This window comes from Eptatretus burgeri, chromosome 9 (genome assembly GCF_056783735.1).
Source record: "Eptatretus burgeri isolate ZD-2024b chromosome 9, Ebu_testis_v1, whole genome shotgun sequence".
Lineage (NCBI taxonomy): Eukaryota > Metazoa > Chordata > Myxini > Myxiniformes > Myxinidae > Eptatretus > Eptatretus burgeri.
Window position 1 is genome coordinate 41,276,392 of NC_140969.1, and position 17,825 is coordinate 41,294,216.

Genomic DNA, 17,825 nt, shown 5'->3' on the forward strand with positions numbered 1-17,825 from the left:
ACCCAACAAAAATATGTAATATTTGAATCATGTGGTGACCACGTCATCTCCTGCAACCAGTTTGGAACTGATGTGACTTCTCTGATCCACACAAAGTTTTATCAAGTTTGCATTGAACCTATTCGTCATTGTAAAACAAGCAAAGCCTATCTTCATAGGATGGTAAAGGGACCTTGATGTGTGCCTGCCAGTTTGTGGGAGGCTTTGCGCAGTGATTACTCTCAGCTACCTTCTGTGGCAACAGCTCTGCTGCAGCATGCCCTGACCCTTCCTCAAGGTGCCGACATCTTCTGGGCAACTATTGATAACACTTTCAACAGCAAGGAATGGAAAGTTCGATTTGAAGCAGGTCAGATGATACATTTTATTCTTGCTTGCCCATCAATTTATTTGAAACCTAACATGTATTGACAGATTATGTAGATGTGTATTTTGAAAATGCACATACTTAAAGTGTAACGTGGTGCAACGGCATGGTCATGTGATACTTTCAGCCTGGAAGGACTTAAATTATATTGTGTACATACTACGATATTATAGTGTGTGTGTGTGTGTGTGTGTGTGTGTGTGTGTGTGTGCCCATCTGAAAATCATAGAAAAAACAGAGCTGTGCTGGTCTCCACCATATTTACCTCCACTCACCAAAGGTGGAAGGATTCTTCACCATTGAGAAATGGGGCCAAACATGATATATAGCATGATATCTCAAAAAGTTGTGGCCGGATTCGGATTAAACTTGGTGGACAGGTTGGGTGTGTGGCAAGGACGAATTGCTTAGATTTTGGTGAAGATCTGAATCAGGATTCTGGTGGAGGCATATGCACTTCTACCGATTGCTCTTATGGTTTACATAAGTGTTGGTGGTACCCTGGGTCAGGTCATGGTCACAAAAAAAATCCCCACACTCCCCACGATGGCCTACAATGACTTACGATTTTCGCCTGTACATGTGCCACAGTGCGGGTGGTTTCCTGACTCCTGCTGCAGACAGAGGGGATTATTAGCCATGGCACAAAATATATTTGCCCCACCTCCCACACTTTCCCTCCCCACTCACTCACCCTCTCCCCAGGCTGCTCATGAAAAGAGTGAGGGTCTCGTATGTTAAATGAGAAAAAGTAGTGGGAATATGTTGGTTCTGGTTCACTAGCCTCTTCTGTGCATGCGTGATCTCATTTGCATGACCTCCCACTGATTATGTCTGTTCTGGCTCATTTTCTCATTGTGAAACATTTTGTATTCCACACAATTTTACATTCAAGTTCATTTTCTCATTTTACATCGTTGTCTCGAGTCTCAAGACCACTTATAATCATAATAAACAAAATTACAAGTTAAACATGTAAGAGATGGCACAACCTTACTCGTCAAAGCATTTTATCAAGATCCAAAAGCAGCATCGACAGCAAAGCATTTTAAAATTGCATTGCAAAAAAAACCAAATTGAGATTCAAGAGAGAATGTTAAAGAAATTAATTCAAACAAAAATTTAAACACAATTTGAGCTGTATGATTTAATTAAAGAGAAGTTATAGGAGGATATTATTATATTTATTTTAAAATATTTCAAATTTTTTAATCTTAAACGATAATAACTTGTACCATGCACTTTACATTGGTGCTGTGCAAGCAGTTTATTGGCAAGGGTCGCACTGGGGTGGTTTGCCATTGCCTACCTGGCATTGTTTTTGTCTGTGCTCTATCCTCTTAAATGCTGAGCATCAAACTATACTTTAAAAAAGAAATAGTCGTTGGTTATGATTAGGCCAAGGGTTTGAACCAGCAACCTCCCAGTTTAAGAGCAGACTCTTACATCTTTATGCCAATGATAATACTCCATGTAAATACAAGTCTGAATGCAATATATAAATACAAACTAATTTTTTTTTTTAATGACAGCACACGATATTATTAAAACAAGTTATACCATTAAGTGCAACCAAAAAGATCAACTTTTTTTATTTGAATAAAATGAAGATAAAAACACGCTGTGATATTTGCAACAAAGATGTGAAGAAATATTCTTGCAAAAAAATATGAAGACACTCGAACACATAAAACAAACACTGGAGATGTACCCCAGCCTCAAATATTAAACACTCTGATATTTGTAATAACAATATAACTGCTGTATTTTTCAGCATACAAGTCGGCACTTTTCCCCTCGGGAGTCCAGGCCTCGACTTGTACTCACATTCGACTTATCTACGGTTTAAGACATTGAAATGCATTAATGACAATAAATTGCAAAGTGTGATATTTTCTGAAATTAATTGTATAATTGTTAGAGGAATCATTCCAACAATAAAACCCATTAGAGGAATCATTGCCCAGAACGTTTGCCAATTGGTTGAGCAATTCAACATTAATCCGCTCTTTGTGACCATGCCAAATTTAAAAAAATTCTCGTATCCGGATCCAGATCCGGCTCTTCACAAATATCGAATCAATTCATCCTTGTCGCACACGCAACCTCTCCAACAAATTTTGTCCAAATCTGTTCACAACTTTTGGATTACTCTTCTCAATTTGTAGTTTATGAAATCCATTGTTTATCTTGTCCTCCAACGCAGACCAATATAGACCTTCTCAGTGATTTTTGTATTCCCTTATCTAATTCGGAATGAATTGTCTCGGTTGAGTACATCATTGACCACATTACTCTTTAGGGCCTTTTATGGTCTTTATGGGCAATAATCATGATGGGGATGCTGTGGGGTTTTTGGCTCTTCCAAACATTCCTTTTCAACTCAGAGAATCCCTGTAGAAACTCTCAAGAGATTGTAAATCATTATTTTAAACTTGCGTCAAATCATTTAGGATCTTTTTTTTCTTTTCTTTTGAGAGAACTGGAACTTCCAGTGGTCATATTACCGCACTACATGCGACCATAAAAATTATTCTCAATATTTTCCACGCTGGAACATCGCATACATTGAACATTGAATGCTCTGGAACATTGCAAATATTATTCACATCATTCTCTACTGCAACTTCCAAAGTTCCTTTCTTTTTCATGTGCTACTGTGGTCATGTTTTTCACTACTTATCATGCAACATAACACGGTGACATTCCTTTGCTAGTCACTCTGTGCATTGTTGTATCACCACCATTTGAGCAGTGGAGAAGGTAGTGGTTCTTTGCCGCTTCTTGGATGTTACTGCCACTGCCAAGAGCCACACGCTGAAGTATTCACTCTCACATGCCCTGTGCTGCTACCTGGCCGCCATTGAGGATCCAAGCCCAGCTGTCAGTACTCGAGCACGATTACTCCTCGACACCATCAAACACTCCTCATTGCGGGTGTGCTGATTTCTATGCATATCTGAAGCAACATTTGCATATTATTGAATCAACTGTATTGATGCAATGGATTCCAGGAAATGAAAATACATGAGGAGGTGCTGCATTTATTTCGATCAATCAATTTAATTCCTTATGTCAGCAATATTTTAAAACTATGTGGTGGCATACATGGAGCCAGCAGCGTCTTTACTATTAGAGTGGTGTAATCAAATGTATTAGCTTACGGTGTGAGCCTGGCTTGCCATATGCTAATGAGTTGTGATCATCAGATCATGAACCATGCTCTGTACTCTACCGCGAGTCAGTTTTGCTGAATCAGTTTCTCCAGCTAGGGTTACAATCGCTGGATAGGTCGCCATTCTGACACAGGAAGTCAGAATAGGAATTTGGAATTTGACCAAGGTGTTGGCGATTTATTTATTTTTCTTCTTTGGCATAGTTTTTTTTTGTTTTTAAGATGAGTTGTAACCTGCGGGTTACATCTGTTTAATCCCATGAAAATAAGACACTCAATAACTAAAAACTCCAATTAGTTATTTGAATGCTCTTATACAATTAACTGTAGTTGGTAGCTCATCTCACTTTAACACCTGAATCACCTCTGGTACATTCTGGATCTGAGTTGTTGGTTGTTGTATTTTTCATGCACTTTGTTCCAGCATTGAGATTGGGATTTGGAACAGCGTTAGTGAGCGAAATGACCCTTAGATTATGAGGTTGAAGTTTATACTCATGCAATTCATCTTTTCTTCACTATATGTGTTATATTTCCTGACTTGGAGAAAGAGTGATAGATGTATGATGCTGTTTGCAGGTTCTGTGCACTTGCTTGGACTTCCAATTTGACATGGTGGTGAAGGACCGTCCCACCATTTTGAACAAGCTGCTGATTCTGCACAGCCTTCGACCTGATATACAAGCCCTCAGTTGGGAGTTCTTTGTCAACCGCTTTGACACGCTCTCTCTTGAGGCTCAATTGCACCTTGATTGCAACAAAGAATTTCCATTCCCCACAAGTATGTCCTGTTATATAGTAGGCCTGTCAAGAGTTTGCACTGCACAAAGGACACCAATTATTTGATAATAGCAATTAACCACGTTAGGTTGATTGGGCGTGGGATGCTGAATATGATGTGTGGAATGGTATCTCTGAATTTGACATTGAAGGTCATTTCCAAGGTCAAAAGGGTAAAAATTTGAGATGTTATCAATAATGCAATGACAGACACATATGTGTTTCGTATTCTGGTGTTCTGCCTGAAGCAGGTTCAGTGTTGCTGAAGTAGTTTCTTGGCAAGGCTTGTACTGGGTGGTTTGCCATTTCCTTCTCAGCAGTAGTTAGGGCAGGAATTTGGAAGTTGTTCATGGTGCCGGTAATGGATCATCTACTCTTCACGAAGGACACAGTGGGATCTTTAATGTCCACTAATTAATTCTGGCAGATGGGTCGCTGGTTTGACGTTCATCCGATGGATGGTACACACATTGGTGAATCACCCTGTCTATGAATCACCAGGTTGACAGTTTATAGCTGGGCCAATATTCTAACCCAGGTCAGGTAAGACAACTTAGAGGTGAAAGTGTGTACTTCTAGGCCATCCTGTCATCCCAATGACAGTTATACTCAGCTTAGGAAACACTATGGGCCGAAATGACGAAAGCTGTTTCGAGAGCGTCTTCCAAACACATGCCTAACCCTTAAACGCTGACAAAAAATATATTGTACACGCACAGCTATAGCCCGTCGAGATGGAAATGTATGAAGGGAGAAAAACAGCTGTTTAACTGTGTGCCTCTAAACAGCCGATTAGCCTGTAAAACGTCCACACATATCTCCAACAACCAACTGAAATGATGCACTTGCATGGAATCACAGCATCACGGAGGGGATCCAGCACATTGCTCCTCATCATAGCTTGACTCAGGTCATCTTGCACTAGATTCGGCAGCCAACAAAATGATTCCTTCAAGAGTCTGTAACTCCAGACAAATGTGATATTGTCATACTTCTCCAGAGGATTACATCTATCCTCGAAGATTCTCAATGCACATCGGCCAACTGCCCTATTCTTATCGTCTTCTGCCTTCTCTTGAGCTAATTCAAGCAAATGTCCCATGTAAATTACCAATTATATACCATGAAATTCTTATACGTCCATTTACTGTCATTATAGTTTTTTGCCCAAAACCAACTATAGTTTTAACTCTAGTATTACGGGGTAATTCGCTGCAGACTACTGTAATTAGAACTGGAATCAACTATAGTTTTAATTCTAATATTAACAAGTAATTCTTTACAGATTACTGTAATTAAAATTGTAACTAAATATAGTTTAACTAATATTAATGAGTAATTCTCTGTTGACTATTTTAATTAGAACTGTAACCAACTATAGTTTTATCTCTAATATTAATAAGTAATTCTCTGCAGATTCCTGTAATTAGAACTGTCACCAATTGCAGTTTTAACTCTAGTATTAATAAGTAATTTTCTGCAGATTACTGTAATTAGAATTGTAACCAAATATTGTTTCACTCTGATATTCATGAGTAATTCTCTGTAGACTATTTTAATTAAAACTGTAACCAACTGTTCTTTTAACTCCAGTATTAAGGAGTAATTCTCTTGAGATTACTGTAATTAGAACTGTAACCAACTATAGTTTTAACTCCAGTATTAAGGAGTAATTCTCTACAGATTGCTCTAATTAGAACTGCAACCAACGATAGTTTTAACTCTAATATTAATAAGTAATTCTCTGCAGACTACTGTAATTAGAATTGTAACCAAATATTGTTTCACTCTCATATTAATGAGTAATTCTCTGTAGACTATTTTAATTAAAACTGTAATCAACTCTTCTTTTAACTCCAGTATTAAGGAGTAATTCTCTACAGATTGCTGTAATTAGAACTGCAACCAACGATAGTTTTAACTCTAATATTAATGAGTAATTCTCTGCAGATTACTGTAATTAGAATTGTAACCAAATATTGTTTCACTCTCATATTAATGAGTAATTCTCTGTAGACTATTTTAATTAAAACTGTAATCAACTCTTCTTTTAACTCCAGTATTAAGGAGTAATTCTCTTGAGATTACTGTAATTAGAACTGTAACCAAGTATAGTTTTAACTCCAGTATTAAGGAGTAATTCTCTACAGATTCCTGTAATTAGAACTGTAACCAACTACAGTTTTGACTCCCGTATTAAGGAGTAATTTTCTACAGATTATTGTAATTACAACTGTAACCAACTATAGTTTAACTAATATTAATGAGTAATTCTCTACAGATTCCTGTAATTAGAACTGAAACCAACTATAGTTTTAACTCCAGTATTAAGGAGTAATTCTCTACAGATTGCTGCAATTAGAACTGTAACCAACTATAGTTTAACTAATGTTAATGAGTAATTCTCTACAGATTACTGTAATTAGAACTGTAACCAACTATAGTTTAACTAATATTAATGAGTAATTCTCTACAGATTCCTGTAATTATAACTGTAACCAACTATAGTTTTAACCCCAGTATTAAGGAGTAATTCTCTACGCATTACTGTAATTAGAACTGTAACGAACTATAGTTTTAACTCCAGTATTAAGGAGTAATTCTCTACAGATTACTTTAATTAGAATTGTAACCAACCATAGTTTAACTCAAATATTACAGAGTAATTCCCTGTGGATTATTTTAATTAGAACTGTAACCAACTGTAGTTTTAACTTTGATATTAATGAGTAATTCTCTACAGATTACTATAATTAGAATTGTAACTAAATGTAGCTCAACTCTAGTATTAAGGAGTAATTCTCCACAGACTGCTGTAATTAGAACTGTAACCAATTCTAGTTTAACTCTAATATTACAGAGTAATTCGCTGTGGATTATTTTAATTAGAACTGTAACCAACTGTAGTTTTAACTCTGATATTAATGAGTAATTCTCTGGAGACCACTAGAATTAGAACTGCAACCTATTGTAGTTTTAACTTCATTATCAAGGAGTAATTCTCGACAGACTACTGTAATTAGAACTGTAATCATTTCAGTTACCGGAAATCCTTACTGCGGTACATCAACCACAATAGCGCAACCTAGACATGGTGATTCTAAAGTTATCTGAAACTGCTAGCAGGTATATGAGAGTACAACTGCAGTTCTAACAATACCACTTTTGCTTAACGGCCTTAAACGCACTCTTAAACATGTCCTCATCAGTGTGTGAAAGGTTTTTTAAAAAATTTAAATGTAAGTGATTAGGTTTACATAATCACTCTTTGGCAATTGGCAACTAATTTTGAACGGGTGATCATCGCACTATTATGTCTAACTTTTAAACGCCTTTCGCAAATTTGGCCCTCTTCAGTTACATTATTCTTATCACTCTCAATATTACTGACAATGCATGATATTGTTGCGGTTCTGTGAAACCGGCACTCCCCCGAGGCAATGGCACATAACATAGAGCGGTCCTGAGACAGTTATTTCATTAATATTTGTTTTAGATAGCCGATAACCCTTCCCTTATTGGTAGTGGGATTGTAGGACAATGGGCATTGCTCAGGGTTTAGGTCGTGTTTTTCTTTACATTTTTTCCCCCATCTTTCATTCTTTACATTATTTTGCTTTGCTGCACACACAAACCTCTCCTTCCTTCACACATGCATGCACACCAAAGACCAGAGCAACAGTGGCAACTCATTTGCATACGCACCCTTCCCATTCAAATGACGTGCTATTATTATCCAACAGACAGTACACCTCCAACTTCACCAGATTAGAACCGCAACACTGCAGCATTTCATACACCACCACAACGCCTTTATAAAAATCACTACACCATCAGACCACAACCCAAGCTCGCATACCTTCACCATTAACAGCTACAATGAACGACCGACCACGTCCATCACAAATCGCCACACCACCACTGTTATGCTACACCACCACTGCCATTGCTCATCTGCCATCACCACCGACACTCACCACCTCCCTTTGGAGACCATCCTGTGTTATAAGCTTATGACCTCTTAACACTACAGCCACTACTCTCTTGATATGGAAGAGGCCTTCTCTGCAATCCTCCCATCTGTGTGCAGTGGAATGTATTCTTTCCATCGAGAGTTGCCACAAAGACATCAATATTGTTGTCTGAGCAATGGATCATCCTTTCCTTGATAAAGTTGTCATGCATGTAACAGAAGCCATTCTTTGAAAACTTCTCAAGAATAGTCTCGACGATGGTGGTATCTATTCTCCTGAAAGGTTTGCTACTAATTATGTGATGAGCAGCATGAAATAGATCTACAAGAGCCTCTGATCGTGTGGCTTCCGATGTGATTCCATGTAAGACCTAAATCCACATGCTTTAGTGTAATGTTGCACAATTTCTTTTTGAGATCATCATCATCTTTAAGACCTTCATCAATGACACTAGTTCAGTGGCACAGCCGTTCCCTCAGCCAATAATGCTATTCCTCAGCCTTGTGCTGCATACAAACGAAGAAGAGGAAGAAGAAGAAGAAGAAGAAGAAGAATAAAAGAAGATTTACACTAGTCCACCCCTGCATCCATTTACAATGATAGCATGCATTGATTGTTTCCATATATGAATTTAACCAGTGAAATATTAAACAGCACACACACACACACACACACACACACACACACACACACACACACACACACACACACACACACACACACACACACACACACACACACACACACACACACACACACACACACACACACACACACACACACACACACACACACACACACACTGTAGCTTCAGCTAGTGTTTGTGATGATTGTGAACCTGTCATGTATTCATGTATCGGATTAACCGGAAGTGTGGTCATTGGGAGGTGGGAACATCACTGAGCATGACGAAGCTAGGCCGACTGATGGTTCTCAGGTTTCTGGGTGTGGAGCACAATAAAAGACTGATGGTGCACTCAAACTGCTTCCCCAGCCTGATACATTATAGAACCCAAATCGAGAGAGATGTTTTGTGTAAATTGCATGTTTTGTGTAAATTGAAACATGTAGGGATGCTTTCACATGAGAATTTTTTGTGACCATCCCAACCTTGTTTACATATTAGATGGCATACCATCCATCCATCCTTTTACATTAAAAAAAAAGTTTTTAGCAGCGTCTCACGGAGCGAACGCTGCTCTGAGGGAGCTCGGCGTTGTTGTTGTTGTTATTGTTGTTGTTGTTGTTGTTGTTGTTCTGAAGACAAAACCTTTATATTCGGACTCTGCTCTTTTATATACACGATCCGGATCTCCTTAAATACTAAACACTTGTACACATCCTCACATAGACGGTGCCTTTTGAGAGCGTCTATCATGAACTTTTAAATATATTCGGACATTTGCTTTAAAGTTTCGAAAAGTTCACGTTACTATTTAAAGATTCTTCCATTTAATATATTGTAATTTCGTAAATACATTATTTATTTCGTAAATACACTATATTTCGTAAATACGTAAATACACTATGGCGGGTCTCACTATTGGCTTAATCAAGGCAGTGACGAAATATCGGAAGTTGTTTTGTTTTTGTTTTGTTTTAGCCGACAAAACCTTTAGGACGCTGCTCTTGGACACATTTGTCCTTGTTATTACTTGTTTCTGTCCTTTTGGAAATGTATTTACATCCTGGAGAATTTTATTTTGATTGCGCTATGAATTATCTTGTCATTAAAACTGCCGGTTGAACATGATAGAAGAACACAAAGGACGTGAAGATCACACAATGGTCAAACTTGAAGTAGACAGACGACTTGAAAATGTTTTTTTTTCTGTTGTGGGACTATGTAATATTCCACCGTGACCACACCCATTTAGTTGTGATTGGCCCTTGCCTCCTTCTGTCGCCGCGGGCCCACCCCCACCAGGCAACACAGGAAATCCTACCAACCAGTGTGACCGACCACTCCTTGGCTTTTTTCACAAGATCTTGGCTATTCGTTGTTAACCTTGGCGTCTTGGTTTTCTATAGGTTTTCTTGGCGTATAGTTTTTCTATTATCATCCGAAGCTTTTCCGAAACCTTGTGAATTCCTAGCTTTTTTCATTGGCTCACCTTGGCATTTATGAAAATGAAGAGAGGTCACACTGCTATCAACTTCACGGTATCTTGGTTATTGTTTGGCCGATGTAATTTCTGATTGTTCCATTGGAAAGAAGAATGTATGAGGATGTTTATAACGCATTCGGTTTGGTTATGTGATAATTTTACATGTTTAAAAATGTATTTTCTGAAGGTGTTGAGAAAAAAATAGTCAATATTTTTGCCTTATAATGATGTGATTTGTGATTTTTTTTCAGCCATTTTTTGCTATTAGATTTTCACCATTTAAAAGTGTGTACAATGGATTTAGCAATCCTTACATTATAACTCATGCAACTTGTTTAAACAAAAAAAAACATTACTTATGTGTCTATCAATACATTGTTGATAAAATGTCAGAATTGACCCTTTTCACCTTGAAAATGACCTTCAAAGTCAAATTCAGAGATGCCATCCTCCCACATCATGTTAGGCTCTATCGAGAGAGCATGGAACCCTTCTATTAACATGAAAAAGGTGCCCTCACTTTTTCTGGAGCACTTTTTGAATGTTGCCAGGTCTACAATTTAAAACGTTGTGTCGAAGATTTTTTTTTTATTTGTCTGCTAAAGGAAGACACAAAAGCTACAAGAAAGAGGGAACAAACAGGGGTTCATTATGCGTCAGCTGTTATGAATGTTTTCTGTGATATCCCCATCAGTGTTTTCCTCCTGTGCCTGACAGCGATAACCACAGTTCGCACCAATGTTATACACCTGAGTGATGCTGCTGTGTGGAAGATCAAGCGAGCTCGTTTCGCCCGTAACCGACAGAAGAGTGTACGCTCCCTGCGAGACAGTGTAAAGAGGAATTCTAACTCCAAAAGGACTTCCTCTCTCCCGGATTCCACCAGCAGCAAACTCAGTTGAGTCGTTTAAGCTAGGTTAATTATATCTTCATAATATGGCCCACAAAACCATTCAATCAAAATGCACAATCTGACTGATTTCATATGTTGCTAAACCTCTGGGTTGTTTTGTTGTTACCATCTGGGCAGGTAGCTCATGATGCTGGGATTCAAACTTCAAATCCATATACTGTGTTGATTTAGCCATCGGATGTCCTGATGTTCTTGTAGTACCCATAAAAGTGTATTAATGTTTACAACAAACGCGATGCTCATAATAGCCCAAGAAACACTAACATGAAAAGAAAACTGTTGTACATGCTATCCAATCGTTCAACAAGGCAAATGCTGATATCATATTTACTTACCTCTGCCACTGAAGGTGAAGGAAGTTATGTTTTCACCCCTCTCTGTCTGTCTGTTTGTTTGTTTGTTTGTCTGTGTGCAGGATATCTCAAAAAGTTGTTGACAGATTGGGATGAAACTTGGTGGGCAGGTTGGGTGTGTGACAAGGAAGAATTTATTGGGTTTTGCTGAAGATCCAAATCCAGATCCGAATCTGATAATCTTAAAAGTGATTCTTCACCATCGAGGGATCGAGCTAAAAACGATGTATAACATGATATCTCAAAAATGTATAAGGGTCCAATATGTTCTCGTGGATCAGGCATTGCGGGGAGAGGTATGCACTCGACCGAGTGCCCTTCTAGTTATACTTGTTATTCACCTGGAAAGCTTGGTGTTGGCTTAACAGTTAATGTGGCTGGCTTAAGATGTTAGGGTCTTGAGTTTGAGCCCCTGTCGTGCCGCTACGTAACACCAGGTGGGTTGACTCAGCCTGTCATCCTTCTGAGGTTGGCAAAATGAGTTCCAGCTGACTGGTAACAGGGGCACCGCATCAATTAGTGGCACAGATGTGCCTCCAGAAAATTATGCAACCAGCAGCCACAGGCTGCATATGAAGTAATAACATTCACTCTGCAAATGGAGCCAATGATCTTGAGTTATGATTAATGGAAAGTGTCAATGACACGTGACATGAGAGGAGGCATTGCCGGGTTGACAACTTTTATAAAAAGCTCTGAGTGTAAAGCTGGGCTGATGAGGGTGATGAGGCATGATCCTAAGTGTGAGAAGGGGATGACAAAGTAGATAGATGCAGAAAAATTTGACTTGGAGAGGGAGATATTCAAAGTTTGTGAGTGGAGGGATATTCGGGTTGAATCATGGCCGACATTCTCATTTTAGATTTAAGAGCTGGGTGAAGATGAAACGAGTCGAACCAGAACCCGATAGTCCCCCAGCTTGCTTACAATGAGCAAGAAGTGGGCTCTGAATGGACTCAAGATGGTGCTCTCACATTATTTTTACCCTACGCGTAGCGAAATGCGGGGTTAAGCAATTGGTTCACTTTGTCTGTCTACAGACGTCAGTCTATAAATCGAGGAACTACTTAATTTCAATTCAATTTTATATTTCGAACACTGGAGAACACAAATCTGCAGTTTAGCAGTACTTTGTCTTTGAATTTGACAAAAAGAACAAAATTGTCCTGAGTAGGCATGTGCACAGAGAGGAAGAAGTAAGGTAATTGTTTCAGTCTGTCTGCCTGTCTGGCAGTCAAATACCATTGAAAATCATTCCAAACACAAAACATTGTTTTTAAGGATGTCATAAAGGACACAAACAACAGGTACGAAGAACTAATAAAAGTTTGTGGGTGGAGGGGCATTCAGGTTTGTTTGTTTTTTGATTTGCTCTCTGAACCACCACCGTTTACCACCACTGTTGGCAGTTTAGTGGTGGTAAATTTCCAAGGAAATGCTTCTTTTTTTTTCTACAGCCTTTAAAAAATTTATTTTATGTCAATTGTTGAATCATATATTTGAACACTGTGGACACAAATTGCCAGGTTTGCACTCCTTCAGTTTAGTAGGACTAGGGTAAAACTTCACGCCATCTCGACCAATCAAATTTGCCGCATGTTCTTCGAGCAGGGGAACGTCGAGATTCAGGCAAAAATGGCGGCTCATGCTCAGAAACATAGATTGTGCTCAGAAATTCAAAGCAAGAGTTCAAAAGACCCTTCCCATCTCCTTTTTCTCAAGTCTGTGCAGGCTAGGGTGTTCAATGAACCCTCTAGTGTTTTCTATGAAATTGAGACTGATGGCAGATTGGGCTAACGGAGGTAAAAGGCAATGCACCCACAGTGGGGCAGCAAGCAGGGGGGTAATGAACAGGAAAACAACAAAACACAGCAACAGACCCGAATGAGGTCCACAATAATGCACGGCCTAGACAAGGACCCACAAACCCACAACAACAACAACAACAACAACAAAACGTACAAAGGCACAAAACTGTTGAACAAGACGAGGCCGAGCAGATATCCAGAGTATTCGAAGATGCCTTCTCAGGACAGAGAAGATTGCATCTGTCCACATAGGCCACGTATGAACCTTTCCAGGAAAGACAATGACTAGGTCTTTCAATGCCATTCTCAATAAATAGGATTCACCATTCTCGCTCGTCATAATTTGTGCCAAATCGTTTCCATCTTATGTCTGAAATGTCTGACTAGTTAATTAAGACGAGACGAGTATGGGACTAACCCCCTTCAAAAATAGTACAATAACTCCATGAGCAACTATAAGGGCACTCGGTAGAGTGCATACCTCTGCCAAGCAATGCCTGATCCACGAGAACATATCAGGGCCAATACATTTTTGAAATATCGTGCCATCTATCGTTTTTGGCCCGATCTCTCAATGGTGAAGAATCGCTCAAAAAATTCTTATAGTCCGATCCGGATCAGGATCTTCATCAAAATCGAATCAGTTCGTCCTCGTGACACACCAAACCTGTCCCCAAAATTTCATCTGAATATCTCCACAACTTTTTGAGATATCCCACACATAAACAGACAAACAAACATACATCCATCCACATCCAGTGGGACCATACTCGGTGCAGAGCGTTGGTGCTGCCTTAATGCAGTCTCCTTGGCTATTGGGCACAATCCTGGACGGGTCGCCACTCCGACACAGGATACCAGCAAGCTGGCACTCATTTTTGCTGACCTCAGAAGGATGAGAGGCAGAGTCAACCCCACCTGGTATTAATTCAACAGCTGAGTGTGATTTGAACTCAGGCTTCTAAGATCCCAAGCCCACCACGCTAACCATTAAGCCAACGCCAGGCATAAACAGACAGGCAGGGGTGAAAATATAACCTCCTTCCACCGTGGCAGAGGTGATAAAATGGAACACCATGGTATTTTCCCCTTCAAAAATCTGCTTCAATACCTCATTGATCTTATGGGAAAAAATATTTTTCACATCTTTTGTGATTCTTTATTATGTTGTGTTTAATAATGGTTTTTCATCCTTGACTATTTGACTTGGTCAACCTTTTTCCACTATAAAACAGGTTGTTGCACTTGTTTATTTAGCTTTCATGCAACTACGGTGCCAGTAAGGGCCACCATTCTTTTTTGTAAATCATCCTCATCATTTGAAGGAATGCAGACTTCAGGAGAGGCCGACACAGCTGGAAAGGAGGCTCCACCAGAAGATGGTCGAATCGATCAGCAGACTGTCTACCTTCTCATCTCAACACTCATGAGGTTCATGATTAAGGAGAATGCTGGTGGGGATGGAGAGTTGTCCAGTGTGAAGGCCTTTAGTACAGTAAAGCGGCATCTCCATGTGCTGCTGGGTTTTGACCAGCAAGAAGGTTGCTTCATGGTGGCTCCAAACAAGCTGCGCACATCCACCTGCTTCCATGCCTTCATCACTGGTATCAGTCAGGTTCGTGACTCTGCATTTTACAGACACTACAGATTGCAGTATTCAACCAACACACACGTACTGCCCGGAAATGGAAGAAAACAGTTTGTCCAATTTCATGATTTTGAGAAAATCAAATTTATGTTTCAATGCTTGGCTGCCGCTGCTGCTTTGAACGAGTAGGAAAATCTCAATGAAGGGAACTGAGAGCTATGACTTGTATGGAGAGATAGAGGAGATACTGTAGATGCAATTTCATTCGACGATGAAATTCGACAAAAATTGATATACTGTACTGTGTTCTTCCATTTTGGGCAGCGTCCCGTTCACATGAATGATTCAAACGTTGTCACCTCGTCAGAATTCTGGTGTTTGTTTTCGACATTTTTATGGAATGATGGTATGTTTCCTGGCTTCCATATTTGTGTACGAACTGATCGGTGTAGTTGTGATTCCAATCTGTTGTCCCATATGTAATGTTTTGTAAAAGTTCTCGCATGTATTGGCCTTAAAAACTGGAGGAGGTATAATATTGTCATTTCGCTGATGCATCGATTTACTTTCGCTATCGGAATAGAAAAAAAAAAAACGTTTTGTTCGTGGTACTCTGTTAATATGCTGTGATGAGTCTCAAAAGAGGGTACTTTACTTTGGTTTGAAGGGGTTTGATGAAGTCACCGACTCAGATCCTAGTCACATTTTGATGAACCCTAACAATAGACTTGAGACTTTTGAAGGTGAAAATTGATCAGGACTGGGACTTTAACCTTTTGAATCGAGTCCTTAAACCTGCAACTCGATGAAGTAATTTTCAAGTCGATGGAAATTCAGTTGTACACATTGTATACCATCTCCCTAGGAGGAAAGATTAAGTTAACTAAACACCCACTCCCTTCAGGAGCAGCTTGGGGGTGGGGGATTGTCGAAGAGGTGGGGCAAATATATTTTGTGCCATGGCTAATCCCCCCTGTCTGCAACAGGGGTCAGTAAACCACTTGCACTGTGGCACGTGTACAGGCGAAAATTGTTAGTCGTCTTCACCCCCCTCCCCCCTCCCTATTTTTTGGGGGTGAATTTTTTTGGTGCCCATAACCTGACTCTGGGTACTCCCAACACATATACAATTTATTTTATTATGCTCTAACAGGAACGCAAACAACACAGATAAACACAATACAAGGTGTTGTTATGCCTGGTGTTGGCTTAATAGTTATGGTGGTGGACTTGGGATCCGAGGGTCCTGAGTTCAAATTCTGCTTGGTTGTTGAATTAATACCAGGTGGGGTTGACTCAGCCTGTCATCCCTCTTGAGACGACACTTGACACTTGACATGAGACAGCTCCAAGTCTGATGCAGTTGCATTTCTTTCTGTACAATACCAACACTGTCACATTACTTTGTGATGCATATATGGATGCAAAAGTTACTCTTTTATCAACTCCGTATATAATTTAAGATGGAGGCAACTGGACAGGCCTTTGGCAATGCAGGCTTCTCAGGTCAGTTCTGATCTTGATGATGCCCCATGGGTTTAGCCTGGTGTTGGCTCAGTGGTTCGGGTGGCGGCTTGGGATCCTAGGGTCCTGAGTTCAAGCCCCGTCGGCCGCTGAATTAATACACCAGGTGGTAGACTCAGCCTGTCATCCTTCCGAGGTCGGCAAAATGAGTACCAGTTCCAGTGTGTGTACTGGTCGAGGGGCACTACATCAGCGACACAGTCGCGCTTCAAGAAATGATAGCTACCCCGGCAGCTAAGCTGCCATACGACGACCACCACCACCCCATGGGTGAAGCCATTAGGTAAGTTTGGTTAGGATACCTTTTCAGTCACTTTATTTGTGTTGATCCTCTGCATAATTTGCATTTAGCTGTTAAAACTGTCTCCATTATTGCAGTTATAAATCTGCTTGTTCAGTCCAATGTGCAATCCCTGCCAACTCATATTTTGTCTTTATGATGCTCCTTTGTCACTGTCTTATACTTTAAATGATTGCACCTTAACCCTGGTTATTAACACGTCACTGGACTAAACATACTTTTATCCTTGCCACGAACAAAATTGCTTTGGTGAAATTATATTTTCGATATTCATGTTTATAATGAACAATGAGTGACCCTGGAAGTGCTAGCCAGAGAACTACTCCAAAGCATCACTTATCATATCCTGATAGAACAGGGAGTAGTGACAACATTTACGACCACAACGACACCAAGTTCATTGAAGTGGATGTTGCTGTTGCAGGTGCTAGATTACAACATATTCCTGGGGAAACAGTTCCTCAGCATGATTCTGCAGGTGCTGAAGTACTCTGCTTGCCCACAGCTGCGTCACTACTTCCAGCAACCGCCTCGCTGCTCCTTGTGGTCACTGCGGCCTCACATCAGGCAGCTTTGGCTCAAGGTCCTGCTTGTTATCTTGTACAAGGTGCATTCAAACTCCTCCATCTCAAAATTGAGCATGTACTCGTAGAAGATTTATATATATATATATATATATATATATATATATATATATATATATATATATATATATATATATATATATATATATATATATATATATATATGTGCTCTCGACTTGTGGAAGAGCTATGACACAACAAAATCAGAACATAACACAACAAAGAACAGCAGGAGGAAGGGGAGGGAGAAAGTCGAAGTAGAGGGACAAGCAAGGGATGCAGGTAATTACGAAGGGTAACGGAGAACACAAATATGGATACATGAGCAAAATTTTAGGAGGGGTGGGTAG

At 39.6% G+C, this 17,825-nt stretch overlaps 1 protein-coding gene across 13 annotated transcripts in view; it reads left to right on the forward strand.

Annotated features, from left to right (window-relative positions):
- Positions 1-17,825, forward strand: part of UNC79 (unc-79 subunit of NALCN channel complex) — a 259,172-nt gene that overhangs the window by 148,490 nt on the left and 92,857 nt on the right. For 12 of the 13 annotated variants that reach the window (XR_015061602.1, XM_085894924.1, XM_085894914.1 and 9 more), the window contains 6 exons: positions 192-349; positions 3,123-3,304; positions 4,122-4,323; positions 11,122-11,301; positions 14,804-15,093; positions 17,316-17,498. Coding sequence is in view for 12 of the 13 variants with exons in the window: in XM_085894924.1 (XP_085751050.1) it covers positions 192-349; positions 3,123-3,304; positions 4,122-4,323; positions 11,122-11,301; positions 14,804-15,093; positions 17,316-17,498 (1,195 nt within the window). In the remaining variant the exon portion in view is untranslated. The remainder of the gene's footprint in view (positions 1-191; positions 350-3,122; positions 3,305-4,121; positions 4,324-11,121; positions 11,302-14,803; positions 15,094-17,315; positions 17,499-17,825) is intronic. The other variant, XM_085894922.1, reaches the window with a different exon arrangement.